General features: G+C 40.5%; 3 protein-coding genes across 3 annotated transcripts; all 3 read left to right on the forward strand.

Annotated features, from left to right (window-relative positions):
* Positions 1–1,602: 1,602 nt before the first annotated feature.
* On the forward strand, positions 1,603–6,619 carry LOC119732820. The gene is made up of 3 exons (XM_038206423.1): positions 1,603–1,621; positions 2,200–2,556; positions 4,374–6,619. Exons 1-3 carry the CDS (start codon positions 1,603–1,605, stop codon positions 6,617–6,619), a joined length of 2,622 nt encoding a protein of 873 aa, XP_038062351.1.
* A 5,541-nt stretch (positions 6,620–12,160) lies between these two features.
* On the forward strand, positions 12,161–12,898 carry LOC119732822. The gene is made up of 3 exons (XM_038206424.1): positions 12,161–12,243; positions 12,343–12,552; positions 12,649–12,898. Exons 1-3 carry the CDS (start codon positions 12,194–12,196, stop codon positions 12,896–12,898), a joined length of 510 nt encoding a protein of 169 aa, XP_038062352.1. The 5' UTR covers positions 12,161–12,193.
* Positions 12,899–13,561: 663 nt separating this feature from the next.
* Positions 13,562–14,956, forward strand: LOC119732823. The gene is made up of 4 exons (XM_038206425.1): positions 13,562–13,960; positions 14,080–14,226; positions 14,346–14,556; positions 14,652–14,956. Exons 1-4 carry the CDS (start codon positions 13,562–13,564, stop codon positions 14,954–14,956), a joined length of 1,062 nt encoding a protein of 353 aa, XP_038062353.1.
* The last annotated feature ends 2,615 nt before the right edge of the window (positions 14,957–17,571 follow it).

The following is a 17,571-nucleotide window of genomic DNA, read 5'->3' on the forward strand; positions in this document are numbered from 1 at the left end:
AGGGGGTTAATATTTTACATCAAATATTGTTACACTGACTTGTTTGAAGTTTAACCCTAACAGAACTCAACCCATCAAACCCCAACAACTTGTTTTGTTGGAATTTCTCAGGATGGGTACAGTACCCCTAAACTGATGACAGTCTTTAACATTGGGTTGGCACATTTCCAGATAAAAAGTCAGAAACATATGTGTGCACAGTTTCCCATATGGTGTTGGAATTTGCCAGGACGGGTATGGTTCCTAGTAAATCATGCCAGGGAGTTAGGATTAATAATAATAACACAATTTTCCTGCTGGAAATCATGGTCAATTTCATGCAGTTATAACATTAAGTGGGGAAAAACCGTAATGCAGGTACATTTATTATTTCATTTTTAGAAACAAATGTGGATGATGGGAAGCCCCAAGTTAAAGGTATAGAGCCTAACAGACCCTTTGCATGGTGTGCCATGACAGTGGGCAGGTATTTGTGTACGATATTGAGTCAATGATCGTTGTGCGCATGCGTAAGTCATTCTTAGTACTAACGCTTTTAATTTCCTTTGTCATTGCTCAAGTCAACTACTTTTTCTACAACCAGGTTTAGTCAATGATCCGTGCGCATGTGTCAATGATTTGGAAAGTAAAGACGGTAAACGGGTTTTAAAAGTGTAGACTAATCTGTTTTACTTTTTCCCCCATAATTTCAGAAGAGACATCTTCACCACCACTTGAAGACATTCCTGCTTCCCATGCCCGTGAGTCAGCATATTTCTAATATTGGTCTGAGACAGAGGAAACAATCAGAATCAGAACTCGGATCCTTTATACACAAGGACAAAGGACTCATCTGAGCTTGTGTACAAAGTGTATGGAACGGTTTGTCTAGAGGCGTGATAACGGCCTGTGTGCGTATAGAACATAAATGCACGAGCGCCCTCGAGACTCGGGGCACGTGCCCAACATGAAACCCAATCACGGGAGACTTGACAGAAATTCAACTGCAGTCATGTGCCGACTCTAGTCTCGCGCACGCACATTGTATGTTCTATACGCGCACAGGCCGTTATCAGGCCTCGAACCAAAAATTTTGGAAGTCGTTTGTCCTTGTATGGAGGATCCTTGAACAGAATGAGTATTTGTATATTTTTGTTGGCTGCTTGCTGCCAGGCAGTACTGATGAAAATTGTCTTTGACTTGTTTTTAGGCAAATTAGTAAAGAAATTTACTGGAGCGAGATTTGAACAGACATCCTCTGAATCGCCATTCTGTTGCTCTATTAACTGACCTATTGATCCATATTTTGCGTTCTTCTGACTTGTATGCCTCTTTTCACAGTGTTGTGCTATTTTTACAGTAACGACAAATGCAGGTATTATTTTATTTTCTGAGCAGCCCCAAGTTCCAGGTAAGTTACAAAGCCTTTTACTGTACCTCATACATATTCATAATGGAAAGCTGAGTTCTCACCGGTCCATTCACCATCATGTGACCGCCACTAGTTTTGCTGTTTACCAAGCGCATACGCGAAGTTTCACAAGTTAAATATGCATGCGTAGTAGACAATTGCGCTGGTTACCAGTGCAGTAGTCTAATATGCATGCGCTTTACGAAGCAATCATGGAACTAGCACACATGGGTAGAATGAAAAAACTGGGCACAACATTTTACAGAGAAAACGTATACGTAATTTTATGGGATTTCTTGTGAATATGTATGAGGTGTACCAAAACAAATAAACCATACATGTAGTTTAGTTCGGTTCTCCTCTGGAACTAGTCTGTCAACTTCCAATACCTCAGGGAGCTAATATCGACTATCAACCCTCATACCGTGTTTTATTTTTTTTATTATATTGTAGTTTTTAACGTTCCGTTTTGCCAGATGATGAAACGTTTTATGAGTGGCCAAAGGCTGGATTGTATGACGTTTTGTATTACTTGTTGACGTTCATGTCTACAAAAGAAGAAACACTGTGCACCAACTTATCACTGTGAGTCTGTCTGTAATTATTCGGCAATTGACCGGGATAACCCACGAAAGTCTCTCGACTTATTTCCAGTTGGGTTCCTTGGTAGAGGATGTGGAAGGAAATTACAGAATAAGTGATGGGAGGAAAACCCAGAATGATACTCTAGGGAAAACCCACGGAATCAGGCGGGGACTGAAGCACCAAGCCACATATTGGCCCAGGCGGGATTCGAACCTGGTTCACAGAAGTGGAAGGGTCACAGCAATGGAAGGCAAGGAAAGTACCGCTATGCCAGCCTGATCCTGCCAACCTGAGTCAGCGTTATTCTCATTCTGATCTGTTTGCAGGTATCACTGAGCCCGTTCTACGCAAGATCTCTGAGAAGCTTGGCTCCGAATGGCAAAAGCTGGCTACACATCTCGGTTTAAGCGCTGCTGAGATCGAGCGCATCATGATGGATGACCCAGGCCAGACAGAGAACCAGATCTTCAACATGCTGGTCAAATGGATGCGCCAACAATCCACTAGCACGGATCAGAGGGACGTGTTATGCACAGCTCTGATGGAGATCGGCAGAAGGGATATTGTTGAAGACCTGATAGGTAGGTATCAGAATAATGAACCACAATCATTTTTTGCATGACATAGTAGCCTGGGTAAATGATTGAAAGCCGAAGCAAAACACCGTTTTCTGGACTTGAAATCGGTACATATGTGCTTAATAAACCCTAGCTTTGGCCCAAGACACTTGTGATAGACAGCAGATCGTTCATAGTGCACTCTCTAATGACACAATACATTGTAATTACACCAACCTCCCTGCTCACACTAACATCTTGAAATCTCCTAGGAATTTCCTAAGAGATGAGCAAAACTAGTTTTTTGGTTTTTTTGTATTCACAAAAGGGTACAGGTACAGTAAACTCTGGCTAAACCGGCACTCTCGGGACCCAAGAATTTGTGACGACTTATGTGAATGCCGATATCTGCTGTAAGTCGTCATTTTGCCGACTTACATACACATGATTCATTGCACTAATTGGCTTCGATTTACCCTGGATTATCTCCTTAATGCTTGAGTTGAATCCAGCAAATTAATCCTTGAATTGTATCATCACGTTTGGGGCATTGATAGTGGAGACCACGATACATAATACGTGCACAGTAACAAATTAAATGCGTGCGTGGTCGGGTATACCACTGCCATGCTAGCAGTATAGTCATTCAATTTCGCTTGTACCCCCCGCCCTACAAACAGGAGGGCGGGGGGTACGAGCAAACCATTCAATAAGACGACCCCCAAAATGGACAGCGCGCATGCGTACAGCCGAGAGGGGGCACTGGTATAGATATGCTCACGATGCATATGCGATGTATGCAGAAGGACACCCTTTTGTGACACCGATGCATGCACCGATGCATGCAGCGACACTTTGCCAACCGCAGTACAGGAAGTTGATGCCAATGCGTGATTTGTTGAATGCCGACTTACACAAAATCCTTTTGTAATGTTTTTTTTTATGGAAAGGGGACTGAGAGTAACACGACAACTTAAGTGAAATGGCGACTTATAAAAGCCGACTTAGAAATAAAAAATTCAGTGGTAATGCATTACGGACAATCGGGACTTTAATTAGACGGACGACTTGAGCAATTTGACGAGTTGTACGATGTCGGTTTAGCCGGAGTTTACTGTATATTCCGTTTGGTTTTCTGCATGCATCCCTTTTTTGTGGGGGGGGGGGGGGGGGGTGTGAGAGTGGGAGTTCATGAGAAAGTTCATGCCCTCCTATCCATGCATCCATATCTGCCCACAGAAGAACATTGGAGAATGAATTGTTTAAGTGTTTGGTTGGTTTGGTGGGTGTTGGATAAACGTAAATTCACACCTGAAGGAGACATTTCTTCTAAGAGTGATTAAAAAATGGCCATGAAAACAGCGCACAGTATTGTCACAAGTTTTGCCTTTTTTCCAAATTTACCTCCAGCATGCTAGGCCATCGCTTTATTGTCCAGTTTATGGTGTGACCAAAATTTCCGTATTTATTTCATCACAGCTGTGTTTGTTTGAAGAGTGTAAGAGACTGGCTATTTGTGTGTAACATCAATCTCATGCGCCTCATGGTTTATTAACATTGTGATCTCAGGAATGCTAAATTGAAGAAAAAAAATTAGATACGTGACATTCATTCCTATTGAAAATTTACAAACTAAACTAAAACTACTTCAATACTTCTGTGGATAACGATATAAAACCTGAATGCAGGAAACAATATTATAGGTGGAACGAAGACTTGGAAATAAAGACCAGCAGATTGGTCGGCATTTTTTGAATTTGAGCTCAAAAGAATAAATGTAATGAATCATGTTCATCTGTTCTCTAGTAAATTACTCATTATAATTGTATGATTTGTTTTAGAAATCACCGGACTCCAGGGGCCGTATACCTTTGCATATTTTCAACAACAAATTATTAACAACTACAAGCAAACTGCAACGACTATTCCTGGACACCCTACACTGCAGACATGTAATGTGGGTATTGAGGAATTCTTTATTCCTCTTTATCTTGGAAAGAACATTCCAGGCAAAACAAAATCAGTGAGGTCGGTGAGATTACAAGAAAGAAATATATTCTTGGATGAAGCACAACAGATAATTCTCAAATCTGTAGACGATTTGTTCAATCAGGAAATAGTTAAGGAAATCAAGATTCTCCTTTGTGGTGGGGCCGGGACGGGTAAATCAACCCTGTTAGTGAAAGTTGCAAACTCCTGCATCACACTTGGTTTAAAACCTCTTCATGGTAGATTCCATCTTGTACTTTGGATAAAGCTGAGGCACATGCAGCAATCTAGTTGTGTCTTGGATTACATATTTGACCAAATTCTAGCACGTAACACCAAACTGACGAAACACATAGTGAAAAGGTTCATTGATGATCACGAATCAGGCATTGCTTTGCTTTTGGACGGAGTAGATGAAATTCCTTCTCATGTTTTGGAATCTGAGGAGGGCGTGTACAGGGTTCAGGATATCTTACACAACAGAGTCCTTACAAGAAGTTTTGTGTTGGTTACCACCCGACCACACAGGAAACAATATATACTCAAAGGTCACCCAAATTACGCCCATATTCAGACATTTGGCTTCAAACCACATGATAGAGATCAATACATCAGATTAAACCTTGCTGATGATGCTGACATGGGAGAGGCATTGATTACACATCTCAAAGTCAATGCAAATCTCCGGGAAATGGCTGTTGTTCCAATCATTTCCCAGATGCTGTGTCTTGTTTGGAAGAATCACAAGTCACTGCCTGAGAGAATTACCGAGCTGTACAAAGAGTTTGCGGTTGCTCTTTTCAAGCGCCGCAATAAAGATATGAGCGATGAACAGGTGATGTCTAACATGATGTCCATCATTGATGGCTTGGGGCGTGTTGCATTGCAAGGGTTACTAGACTGTAGAGGGGAAAGACTCATGTTCAAAGAAAGTGAATTTCAGTCTGACTTAGATGAGGGCCGTGCAGTGGGTTTTGTTCAAGGTGAAAAGTTTCAGTGTGGTCCGGGTGAAGAAGAGTTGTTCAGTTTCCCCCACAAGTCCATCCAAGAATACTTCGCAGCATGTCACCTGGTGAAATTGCTAGACGATGACGAAAACAATTTCCGTCATCAGTTGGAGCAGATTGGAGATGGCAATGTTCTTGCGATGGAATACCTGCTGAGATTTTGTTGTGGTAGATCAGAGCAGGCTGCTGGTCTCATTCTGGATCACATACAAGAGATGCAAGGTGATGAGAAGAAACATCAGAGATTGGCTCGGCTGCTGTTGTTCGAGTCTAGTTCAGAAGAGTTGGCTACCAAACTAGTCAGACCAACTAATGTACACTGCAAGAGTAAAGAAGACCTGAAATCACTGAGCTACTACTTACAGCATGTCACTCCGCCACTTGACGGTACAGATTTTTACATATATGTAAGAAAGCAGGAGCTTACCCTTCTCAAGGGAATTCTTCTGAGTGACAGCATGAAGTCAGCTGGGCTGATAATGGTTCACTACTTCTTGTCTGAGCAGGAGAGGGAGGAGCTTAGCCTCCTTGAGGAAACACTTGGTGTGGTGGTTGAACAGCACCGTGCTCAATTACACATTGTGGTTTGCATTGAGGCAAAGTCATGGTTTGACGTGGGGCGTGTATCACACAGCTTTTTCCGCATGCAGGAACAAAAAGGCGAGCTTGGTTTGGTTATGAACCAACAATCACCGGATGAGGTTGTTGATCTATTGAAGGCACTGGAAAGATGCAGGTTGTATTCGCTCACTCTGTGTGGCACCAACCTGCATGCACGGGTGCGACATGTCAGCCACATCCTGTCATCCCTTAGACTCTTGCACCTCAGTGCATGCAGGTTGGTAGATGATGATGTGAAGGACCTGATCAGCATCCTTCCTGCTAGGCATGGTTTACAAGGGCTTAACCTTGATGGCAATGCATTCAGTTTGGATGCAGTGAGGTCTCTCACCCAACATCTCCAAGGTCTCCCTGAGTTAAGAGGGTTGAGACTTACTAACATCGGCCTCGATGCTGAGTGCATCAGACAAGCTGTCAGTCAAGACCTCCCTCACCTGGAGGAAATAGAAGAGGGAATTTTCGAAGACTAAATAATCTCCCACCAAGTCATAACTCTCACCCTGTTCCCTATGAATGCACCACTCTCATAAGCGGCATTAAATTGAAACAAGTAGCACCTATCATGGGTCATTTTATGTAAAGTCAATGCTCTGCAACCCCCCCCCCCCCCCCCCCACACACACACACACACACACAGAAAATTACAACAACAAAAAAAACAATCAATAACAACAAAAACTTTACTTTCAGAGGACAATAAGGCGCTCGATAATGAATGAAAAGGTCAACAAAACAGTTTCAATACAAATAGAGTATTCGGAATCCTCTTACATTATGAATACAAATATACCCAGCATAGTTCTTTATTCAACTGAACCTCCATCCCCCCAAAATTCAATCCATCAATTAATCAATCAATCAGTGTGAAAAGTCAATCAACAATTCCTGTACAAAATGATTCATTGAAATCTTCAAACATAATAGCACTGCACTAAGCATTCTGGGTGTCACTTGAAAGTGATATTAAATTTACCTTTTATCTTGGGTGACCTCTGAGTTCTATTATAAATCTACAATCTAATCGCCAATTAAACAGGAGAATCCACCTCTCCTTTCCATTTCTTTTGAGAAAATATCTTGTATCGCATCATCTTAAGGAAAAGTTGTGTGAGATGTCTTCAACTTTTGTGACAAAGGCCTCCTCCTACCCTGTTATCCGATCAATGTAGTAATATGGCATGCACACAAACTAATGTGACCACACGCAAATGGCTGCACGACACCCTTCGATAGACCAGTGCTGTGCAAAACTTAGTATACAGAATAATACCCCAAACCTTGGGTACTTTTGAATTGTTTTGCGTTTGCCTTATGTACAAATTCGGAAAATTCTCGCAACTTCACGCCTTTCAAACAGACGTTTCTTTTGAGTGTTTGTGCTTCATTCTTTATCAAATAGTTTGTGTAAATTAATGTAAATTACGAATAAATGGCAAAAATTTTGATTCCAGTTTGCTAACTTTTGTATAGATCTTTAACCTTGACTGTTTATGTAATATTCCTTTATAGTGGTCCAGTTGTGTAAGGACAGTATAACATGGATTTTGTTTACTATTCAACTATAGGCCTATGTCCATATTGAGAGTTACTAAACCAGTGTTCATACTGTCAAACAATTCATGTATAATATATACATGTAGAATGTTGCATTGCCAAATGGTGCATTTTTGTCAGGGGACAGTCATGTTTGCTCATTCAGGACCAATCGTTGCAATTGTTGTATACACGAAAATGTTTCTGTGTTTCTGGTTATGTTGAAATAGGTACAAGTCGAATAATTTGCTTGTTTTTATCATTGCAAGCCTCTTCAAAGTATTGATTGACACTAGATTTGTTTGTTCCAAGTATGATCAATAACTGACATTTTTGTTTCTAACAGTTTTGATATTTTGCAGTTGCCCAGGTGATAGCAGTCATTTTATAACATGCCCAAATGCAACCATTCAATTTGGTAAAAGCAGTTCTGCAGGAGAGATAAAGTATACTTTGAATCAACGTTTTGATTTATTCACATTGGAAATGTATACTGAATGTAAATAATGTTCAACTGTTGTTGCTGGCATGACACATGAAAGAAGATTTCGATTAAAATGAGATTTACACACTGTAACTGCAAAGCTTAACTGATTGCAATTTTAAATGATGGGGATTTTTGAACTCATTAATTTACACATTTCAAGGGATATGGGATGGGATCATTTGCATTTATCCCAAAAGTAACCTACCGAATTGTAATCAAAAAGCTCACTTGGATTAAAGATTGTACTGGGTACCAAACACCCGTGAAATTATTCCATTTGGCTTGCTGTCATTTAGAACAAATCAAGAAATGTAGGTGATTGCCAATGATAAGTCAATCGACTGATTTTTGAAATAAGAGTTCTATGGATGAAATCGCGTTTATTAATCAAAAGTTTGTGCATGGATATTTCACTCTTTTCTTAAAAACTGCAATATCCAAAGCTTCAACATGTTAGGTTTTGAGTATTCTGTGGAACAGTGATGATTACATGTATTGGAAACGAACAAAATGCATGAAATACAAATGTTCCTATATGCCTTTAAGCCATGGTTTACAAACTACATAATTGTAATTTATATCTTGTGATCATTAATGTGCAACTCTGTAAGATGAGATCATCACTCGGGCACGGACTCCAAGTCAAGATAATCTGCTGACTTCTGGATTGTTCGGTTTCAGTCATAAAAATAAACCACAAAGGAGAACTGACTCGGTGCATTATAATAACTTGAAAGTTGAACAAAGAAATTGACTGGAGCTGGTTTGACCCTGTGACCTCCGGATTCCTGTTCCTGTACGGTAATCCGGAACGGTCATCCTGCTACAGTCAATTTTTTTTTTTAACTTGAAAATAAGATTTGAAGATTTGAAGACAAGATAAGTTTGCGGTAGCACCATGTGAATAAATCAGTCAACTTGCATCCTCCTCAGCTTCACCGGTTTGGAGCTTCACCAGTTTGCATCCTTCCCACGCCTCACCGCACCAATCCTTATAACATCGCATCATCGTTGGAATCCCTCATTCTCCTGACGATGGGCAGAGCATACTGTTCGAAACGTTGAGTCCCTCTGGTTCTTTTCAGAACCACACATACTCACAAAAGAGATTGATTCACACGGTGCTACCGCAAACTTATCTTGTCTTAACTTGAAAGTAAAAATTAAATATCTGATATTTGCACCGTTTGGCGGAAGTAAGTTCATTGGTTAACTCACGGCCGTTTCAACCCCATAGACCGTGCGTAAATAAACTCTCTACTGTTTGTTTGTTTTTGTTTCGCTACCCCAATAATGAAGCGTGACGTCACGCAGCCAGTCAAGAAAAACATGGCGGCGCGCCGCCAGGAATTCCGTCGCTCATAAAATCAAATAATGACAAGATATCAACCCTCAGTGTCCTAAACTATTATATCCTCCATCAAATATCAATGTACAAATACAATTTCTATAAGTTGCGATTATCAAATAAAAAAATGTAAATAAAATAAGGGTCTGTGTCATGCTTTTTTGATGAAAAATTATGACGGAACTATAATGTCCGTCATGTTTCCATCTCGAAGTAAAATTCCTGTTTATTGTTTTTTTTTTAATTTTTATCTCTACAAGAAGTCAATTATTTTGAGAAAAACTAAATGTTTCGTACTTTTAACTTACTTTTGTGTGTGGGCAATGGCTCAAATTCCCAATATAATCGAGTTTTGGGGGAACTAAATATGGGTCGTCTGCTTTTGAGAGCGTACGCAAAGCCCGCGAAATACGAGTTGTCAGATAGCCAGTATATTCGTGCAGGATGTAGACAACTCGACCGTTTATCAACTCGACTCGGGACAACTCGACCGTTGAGAACTCGATCGTTGAGACAACGGACCGCTGAGACAAGTCGACTTTGACATGGAATCAACTCGAATATATGCGAGATGTTGTACACGTACATGTACTTGTACTTGAATGTGGGTAACGGATCGGAGTGCGTAGTATTTGCGTGTGCTGCGTTGAGGGTATGTCATCTTTATGATGACCGTGCGTGGGGCCGGGGTCGTGGGGCCGGAGCTGCCCGCGACGGCGCGGCTAGGCTCGGTGGCGCGACGTCGCGCGCGGCACAAAGCACACGGACATCGATGATGTCTCAACGGTCGAGTTGTCCCGAGTCTAGTTGGCAAACGGTCGAGTTGTCCAAACCCCCAAATATTTTATCAACACAAGATACAGAAGCAAAATGATGATCGACGCACAGTTCGCACTTGGTTGATCAGGTATTTTATTTATTATATAACTTAGCTACAGTACAATGTTCCGAGCTTTAACTTTTGACTATCACAAAAACGTACTTACAAAATTATGTAGAGTTTGTGGTGCAAGAACAGACATAAACAAAGGCTATAGATTGCCAACCTTGTCTGCAGACAATCGTAAGGAAATACTGGCTGTATTTGACATTAACACTTGGAGCGATAACTGTGATCAACATCCTAAAGCACTTTGTGAAAAGTGTGCAAGAAAGATAAGGCACTACAAGGCACAAACACAGGATTACAAAAGTGACAGTGTTGCATATTGAACATATTGACTGGATAAAGCACCAGAGATCTGGAAACTGTACAATTTGTGAGAGATTTCTACTGTCTTCAAGGCCAGGTCGTCCAAAAAAGTGTCAACGAGTCATTGGAAAATCATCCTCTTCTTCTGAAGTTTTGCCTTTTGCCATAACCCCTGAGACCAGCAATATTTTCACCAACATTGTTAATACTACAATTGAGTCAGATCCCCACCTGGAGATACTTGGAAGAGAGGATGAACACTCCTTATTTACCTGTCCAATCTGTCTCTGTTTATTGGCTTCACCATGTGTACAGTCTCCATGTGAACATAACTTTTGTGTCAGCTGTTTAACAAAGTACTTTCAGTTCAAGAACTTGTCTCAGGTACCATGTCCAGTGTGTAAAGCAAGTTTCAATTTCAGAGAAGTATCTCTTAGCTCGCGTATTCTTACAGTGCAGCTGAACAATTTGAATTTGATTTGTTCCAAGTGTAGTAAAATAGGAAAACTCCGTCAACTCACAGCACATGATTGTGTACTTTGTTCTACTCCATCAACAAAGGGAAGAGGCACTTGTTTTTCAAGTACGAATAGGCCTATTGTAGATAATAGTACAAATCAACAAGAGTCATCCATATCAAATGCTGCTAGGATCCTACGACAAGAGGCCCTCAAACACCCAAAGGGACAGCCAATCCCTTATGAAATAGAAAGAGCGACAGACAGATGGACATGGTTGAAATTACAACAGTCAAACAGAGCAGCTACTCTAAACACAGGCGGACGGGTAAGATTAGTAAGATCATAATAAACAAGTGAAAAATAATGGTATCAATATCCCTCTAGCTCAATCCATTAAATAAATAATATTAGAACTGAAACTATTCTAAATGACCATCTTACAATTAAAACCTAAATTGCACTGTTCCTGACAAATCAAGTTTAACCTTTGTATTGTAACATTAAAATGATAAAATACATATCATGTGCCTTAACTCTACACAATAAAAAACGATCTGATTGTTACAAGTTCATTGATTTTGCCGCACATCCCCTCTCTAATATTTACAGTGACATGGGCCCAATTTCTTGGCACTGTTAACTGTTGGCTACAAATCGGTGCTTACGGCAGCAGAAAATTCCAAGTTTAAGCGTATTTTATGGGTTAAAAAGGAAATGTTGCTGATGAGCATGCAGTAAGCAGTGCCATGAAATTGGGCCAAGATACTTGTTTAACTTAATATTTACTTATTTACATACATGTATATACATTATATACAATACAATCAATATAGCTCATTGTACTTTTTTTTACAATTATGGTGTATTTTCTATGTTGAATTTTAGCCAGCACATGTTCATCAAGTCTCATCCCCTGCCCCGCAAAGTACAAAGGAACAATGCTCAGCACCAAAAAAACCTGAAAGTACACCGAGTCCCCCGTCATGTAAACCAACTGTGCCACCAGTGAACCGGTCTCTGGCGATGATGCGGGACTGCAATCTTGCATGGGAGCAATTGAGAAAACTGCGCAGGTATTTTAGTTAAATACATTTTTGAAAATTATTAACGCTTTCGATTAAAACATTTTATGAGATGAATTCAATGTTCATGATAATTTATAACCAAAACAGATATGTAGGTCCCGCCATCGCATCAGAACGATCAATGAGGACACAGCAGAAACGTCTTCTGAAAGACTACCTTGAGGGAGAACTCGTAGAGCTCATGTTCCCAAGTGCCAAGTCTGATGGGTCTCATGGGTTTGAGGGTAGAATGGTGCCATATGTCACTGTGAACAACCTCAGCATGATGGTGCTGGATTATCTGGACGGACTTGAGGAGTAAGTACTTCACCTGTAAATCAAAAAATGTGTTATAAATTTCAATTTAAATGGACAAAATGTGGCATTTACAAATATATACATGTTTTTTTATAGGTGCAATTCCCTGACCTGGCATAGTGGTGTCATCCCACCAAACGAAATTTGGGTCAAAATTGGAGGTGACAAAGGTGGCTCTTCGTTTAAGATGGCTTATCAAATAGTTAACGTGAACCATCCAAACAGCCTCCAAAACACGGTGGTATTCGCGTGCTTTGAAGGGAGCGACACATCTCAAAATTTGAAGAGAACACTTCCCAAAATCATAAGCCAGATCACCACGCTTTCTAAACAACAATGGAGGTGAGCAAAAATTTAAAAAGGAAAACGTATATGTTACTTAATCTTAAACATAAACAAATTAAAATTACCACGTTTATTGCTCAAAAGCTTGTATATGCATATTATTTGTGAAACTCTTATTCTCTGCTGTTTCTTTCTTCCCTGAACATGATGAACAGAGGACGAACAATTCGCTTGCTCTGCTTCGGTGATTATGAACTCCTGTCCAAGTTGTATGGCACAAATGGACCCAATGGTACTTATGTCTTTTTTGGTTAGGTTTATAATAATGTTGTCCTAGTTATGCATAGCTTTGCAAAGTTACAAGCACTGTGTACTCAGTACTCTATGAGGTTTGCAGAAAAAATCTAGGTGAGGGGCAACATTAGATAATTGATTGGCTTTGTCAATTCTTTCCTAGCACGATACTGCTGTATTTACTGCTTAGCCAGTAAGGATACAATGCAGGTGCCCATAGCTGAGAGGGGTTCTTCCACCAAGAGAACACTCGACCAAATCCAGCATCACTACAACAAATTTGTAGATGATGGAAGCAGACGAAAGAAGGCCAAAGACGTTTCCTTTAGCATTGTCGACACTCCAAAACTGCCAATCGAAATTGACCACGTAAGTAATCTTTTGCATGTGTGGTACATATACATGTATATGTGCTTATGTGTACATGTACATGACTCGTATACAATACATAACGTGTCTCGTACCATGTGTTTTGAAGGTAATCCTGCCAAGTCTCCACATTTCGCTCGGCATCTTCAAGAAGATCTATGACCTCCTGGAGTCCGATTGCCACAGCCTAGACGTCAGGTTGTTCAAGCTGCGAGTAGAGGGAGCAGATGAAGATGATGATGATGATGAATTTAACTTCGACCAAGCAGTAGTTGCAGAAGTAAGGAGGCAGCAGGAACTACAACACCAACTTCTACAGAAAAGAGAAAGCCTTGAAGAATTAGAAGAGGAACTGCCCCTTTTTCAACTGCAAAGTCATCCACAGGCACAACAAATACATGGCGAATACAGGGAGATGATATGTAAAGCTGGGCAGCTACACACTGATATCACCGAATTGGTAAAGAGTCTGATAACATGTACGACTGTTGCAGTGCTTGCATGCTTAGATGACTAATATAGCTCATACTTAAACAAAAAAATTAACATAAAATCTCTCTATTTTCTTCTCCTCTTAAGGAATCTCGTGCTGCAGCTGTCGACCTTCCCTTTGGTACGGGACCAGTAGCCTGTGGTCTTGACACAGTACTGCAAAAGCACAACGTTTGCAGACAAGCGTACCATGGTAAATCATTCGTGGGGAATCACGTGCATAAGTGTTGCCAGGTAAATCACATGAACATGTTGCCAGCTGTAGATATATACATTGTAGTACAATGTCACTATATTTTGTTAATTACTAATTCAAATCTTTTGACTCAATGGTTTGGTTTTCCCCCCAACAGGTGAAAGTCATAACTGACTTGACGTCAGTTCCACGATCAGTGATTGCTAATGCCAAATCAGAAGACATTTCCATAGCTGCTTTGAATAGGTTAGAGCGAGAGGCAGCAGTAATCAGCAAGAAATTTGAAGAGGTGTTGCTGCAATTTGCCGACGTTCATCATGGCATCAACCATTCCAATCCCCTGACAGATGATGGAATCCAGCAAATCGGTACTGTACACATTCCCATATTATGAAACATTGTTTTCCAATATGTTTAATGAATTGGATTGATTAATTTACAATAAATTTACTTACATCTGCAGACATCAGCATCAAAAACTTCATGCGGTGTTTCAGGGCCCACTTCCCCAAGGCAAACATCAGTCCCAAAATGCATCTTTTGGAAGACCATGCCGTAGATCAGCTCCGAATGTTCAAGGTTGGGTTTGGTCTTTTAAATGAGCAGGGAGGTGAATTGGTGCATACAGAGTTCAACCGGTCAGGGAGGGTAGTTCAAGGGATGCAGGATCCACTGCAGAAACTTCTCAGCGTCATGAGACGTCACCATACAACCACCACTCCAGAAATTCGAGCAGCTTGTGTCAAGAAGACCTGCAAAGAAGAGTGATTTTTATATGTATCATTTGATTACTAGGCAACGGTTTGTAAATAATTAAACGGAAACTATAGGCTTAGGAAAAATATGTACACAAGATTTTTTTCAGGTACAGAAAATCAGGGTCAACAGCTACAAAAATGTAGACCTTGAAATGTGTTTAAGGCGTGTGTTGAAATCTCATTTGTGGCATTGAAAAAAAAAAAATTCCCATGCATGTAAGGTTCTAATGTTACTCTATCAACTCATGGAGGAGTAAGAAGACAGGGCCCAATTTCATGGCGCTGCTTACCGCAAGCAAAAAATGGGCGCTTACGGTAGCAAAAAATTCTGTGTTTACGGCAAATCCTATTTCACAGGTAAACAAGGAATTTTGGCTTACATGTATGCACATGCACACATCCCATAACTAAGGATTCTTTGTTACGGGGTTAGCGCATAATTTTTCCGCTAGCACGGTTAGCACAGAATGGTGATGGTCAGCGCGGAATTCTGTGGTTGGCAGCGCCATGAAATTGGGCCCTGTTCGTGTAAATATTAGATCATGTTTGTGTACATGTATATTATTAAAATGGCCTTTGGAATGAGAAGGTTAGAAAGTTTTTAATGAGTATATATATTTATTTAATACTTAAGTTTGTACCCACAATTTTACATAACAGATTGTCTTCAAATTAATTCAAGAAATTTAACTAATGACAGTCAACAAGCTATGTATGGTACTAGGCCTACTCCTGGTAGCTTAGCTAGCTATGCGTGTAAACATACATTTTTCAGGTACAAAATATCAGGGTCAACAGCTACAAAAATGTAGACCTTGAAATGTGTTTAAGGTGTGTGTTAAAATCTCATTTGTGGCATTGAAAACAAAATAAAATGCACATGCATGTAATTGTAAGGCTCTAATGTTACTCTATCAGTATCAACTCATGCCATGGAGTAGCTCTACTGAGTGGAGCGTTGAATTACGGGTACTCCTCCATACAAACGAGGGTACCCGTAATTCAACGCTCCACTCAGTAGAGCTAGCCATGGAGGAGTAAGAAGGCAGGGCCAATTTCATGGCTCTGCTTACCGCAAGCGAAAATGGGCGCTTAAAAAAAAGTAGCAAAAAATTCTGTGCTTACGTTAAATCGTATTTCACGGGTTAGCGAGGAATTTTGGCTTATGCGCATGCGTACATCTCGTAACTAAGGATTCTGTGCTTACGGGGTTAGCGCATAATTTTTCCACTAGCACGGTTAGCACAGAATGGTGATCGTAAGCGCAGGATTCTGCTGTAAGCAGCGCCATGAAATCGGGCCCTGTCCATGTAAATATTAGATCATGTTTGTGTACTGTACATGTAGCGTATCGATATATTATTAAAAAGGCCTATTACCTTTGAAATGAGAAGTTTGGAAAGTTTTTAATGAGTAGGGCCTGTCGGCCCTATGTCTTTATTTAATACTTAAGTTGTACCCACAATTGTACAAGTCATTACAGAATGTCTTTAAATTAATTCAAGAAATGAAACCAAGGAAAACAGTCGACAGCCTATGTAGTACTAGCTAGGCCTACTACTAGTACTAGTATCACCCTATGCGTGTAAAACATGCATGTAATTTTAACATTGTACATGTATACATACATGTACATGTACTTTCGCACGCACGCATGGGTGCGTATGCCCGCGACGTATACGTACATGTACATGTACATCAACGTACACACATTTGTACGTGTACATGTACTGTACAATGTACACAATGCACGGTACACGTGCAGCGCACAAGTGGTTAGGAACAATCGAGTTTTTTTAACCGAAATTTTCTCAAAAACTGTTCATTGCCCACACTTACTTTCTCTTGTAAGTCACGATGATGTCTTGGTTTACCACTGCACTCGCTCTGGGGATTTGTGAAAAATCCAGAAACCTGTTTAAAACTCGTATTTCTGGGACAGATTTCTGTCCGGAGTTATTCGTTTCTGGAAACCGCCACATTGAGGAATTTGTACCCATGTGACCACGCTTCGTTTATGTAAACTAGATTGACCCCAAAAATTCATTAAACATGAGTATATTTAAATGTTGCATATTCAATTAGGTTCTCTCAACCAATCAGGCAGCCAGAAATCGCGTAGGTCAAAATTTGCATCCCGACGAAAAAAGTACCGACGCGGTAACAGCAAAGAGCCGTCGGCTCCATAACTGCCGTTTTCTCAGTTGGAGCGTTTCAACCAACAGAGGGCGCACTTTTTCTGTAAGCGCTGCGTTTGAAACGGCCGTGAACTATGAGTAGAGAAATGTTGGAATTTGTAAGTCATTCGTATTATTTGTTATAGGTTGAATGAGGAAATAGACTGCAGTGGGATTTGAACCAGTGACTATAGAACACTAACATGCATGGGCCTCCACAAGCCCACTGACTATTAGGTTGAATGAGGATATAGACTGCAGTGGGATTTGAACCAGTGACTATAGAACACTAACATGCATGGGCCTCCACAAGCCCACTGACTATTAGGTTGAATGAGGATATAGACTGCAGTGGGATTTGAACCAGTGACTATAGAACACTAACATGCATGGGCCTCCACAAGCCCACTGACTATAAGGTTGAATGAGGAAATAGACTGCAGTGGGA

Source organism: Patiria miniata, unplaced genomic scaffold (genome assembly GCF_015706575.1).
Source record: "Patiria miniata isolate m_02_andy unplaced genomic scaffold, ASM1570657v1 HiC_scaffold_25, whole genome shotgun sequence".
NCBI lineage: Eukaryota > Metazoa > Echinodermata > Asteroidea > Valvatida > Asterinidae > Patiria > Patiria miniata.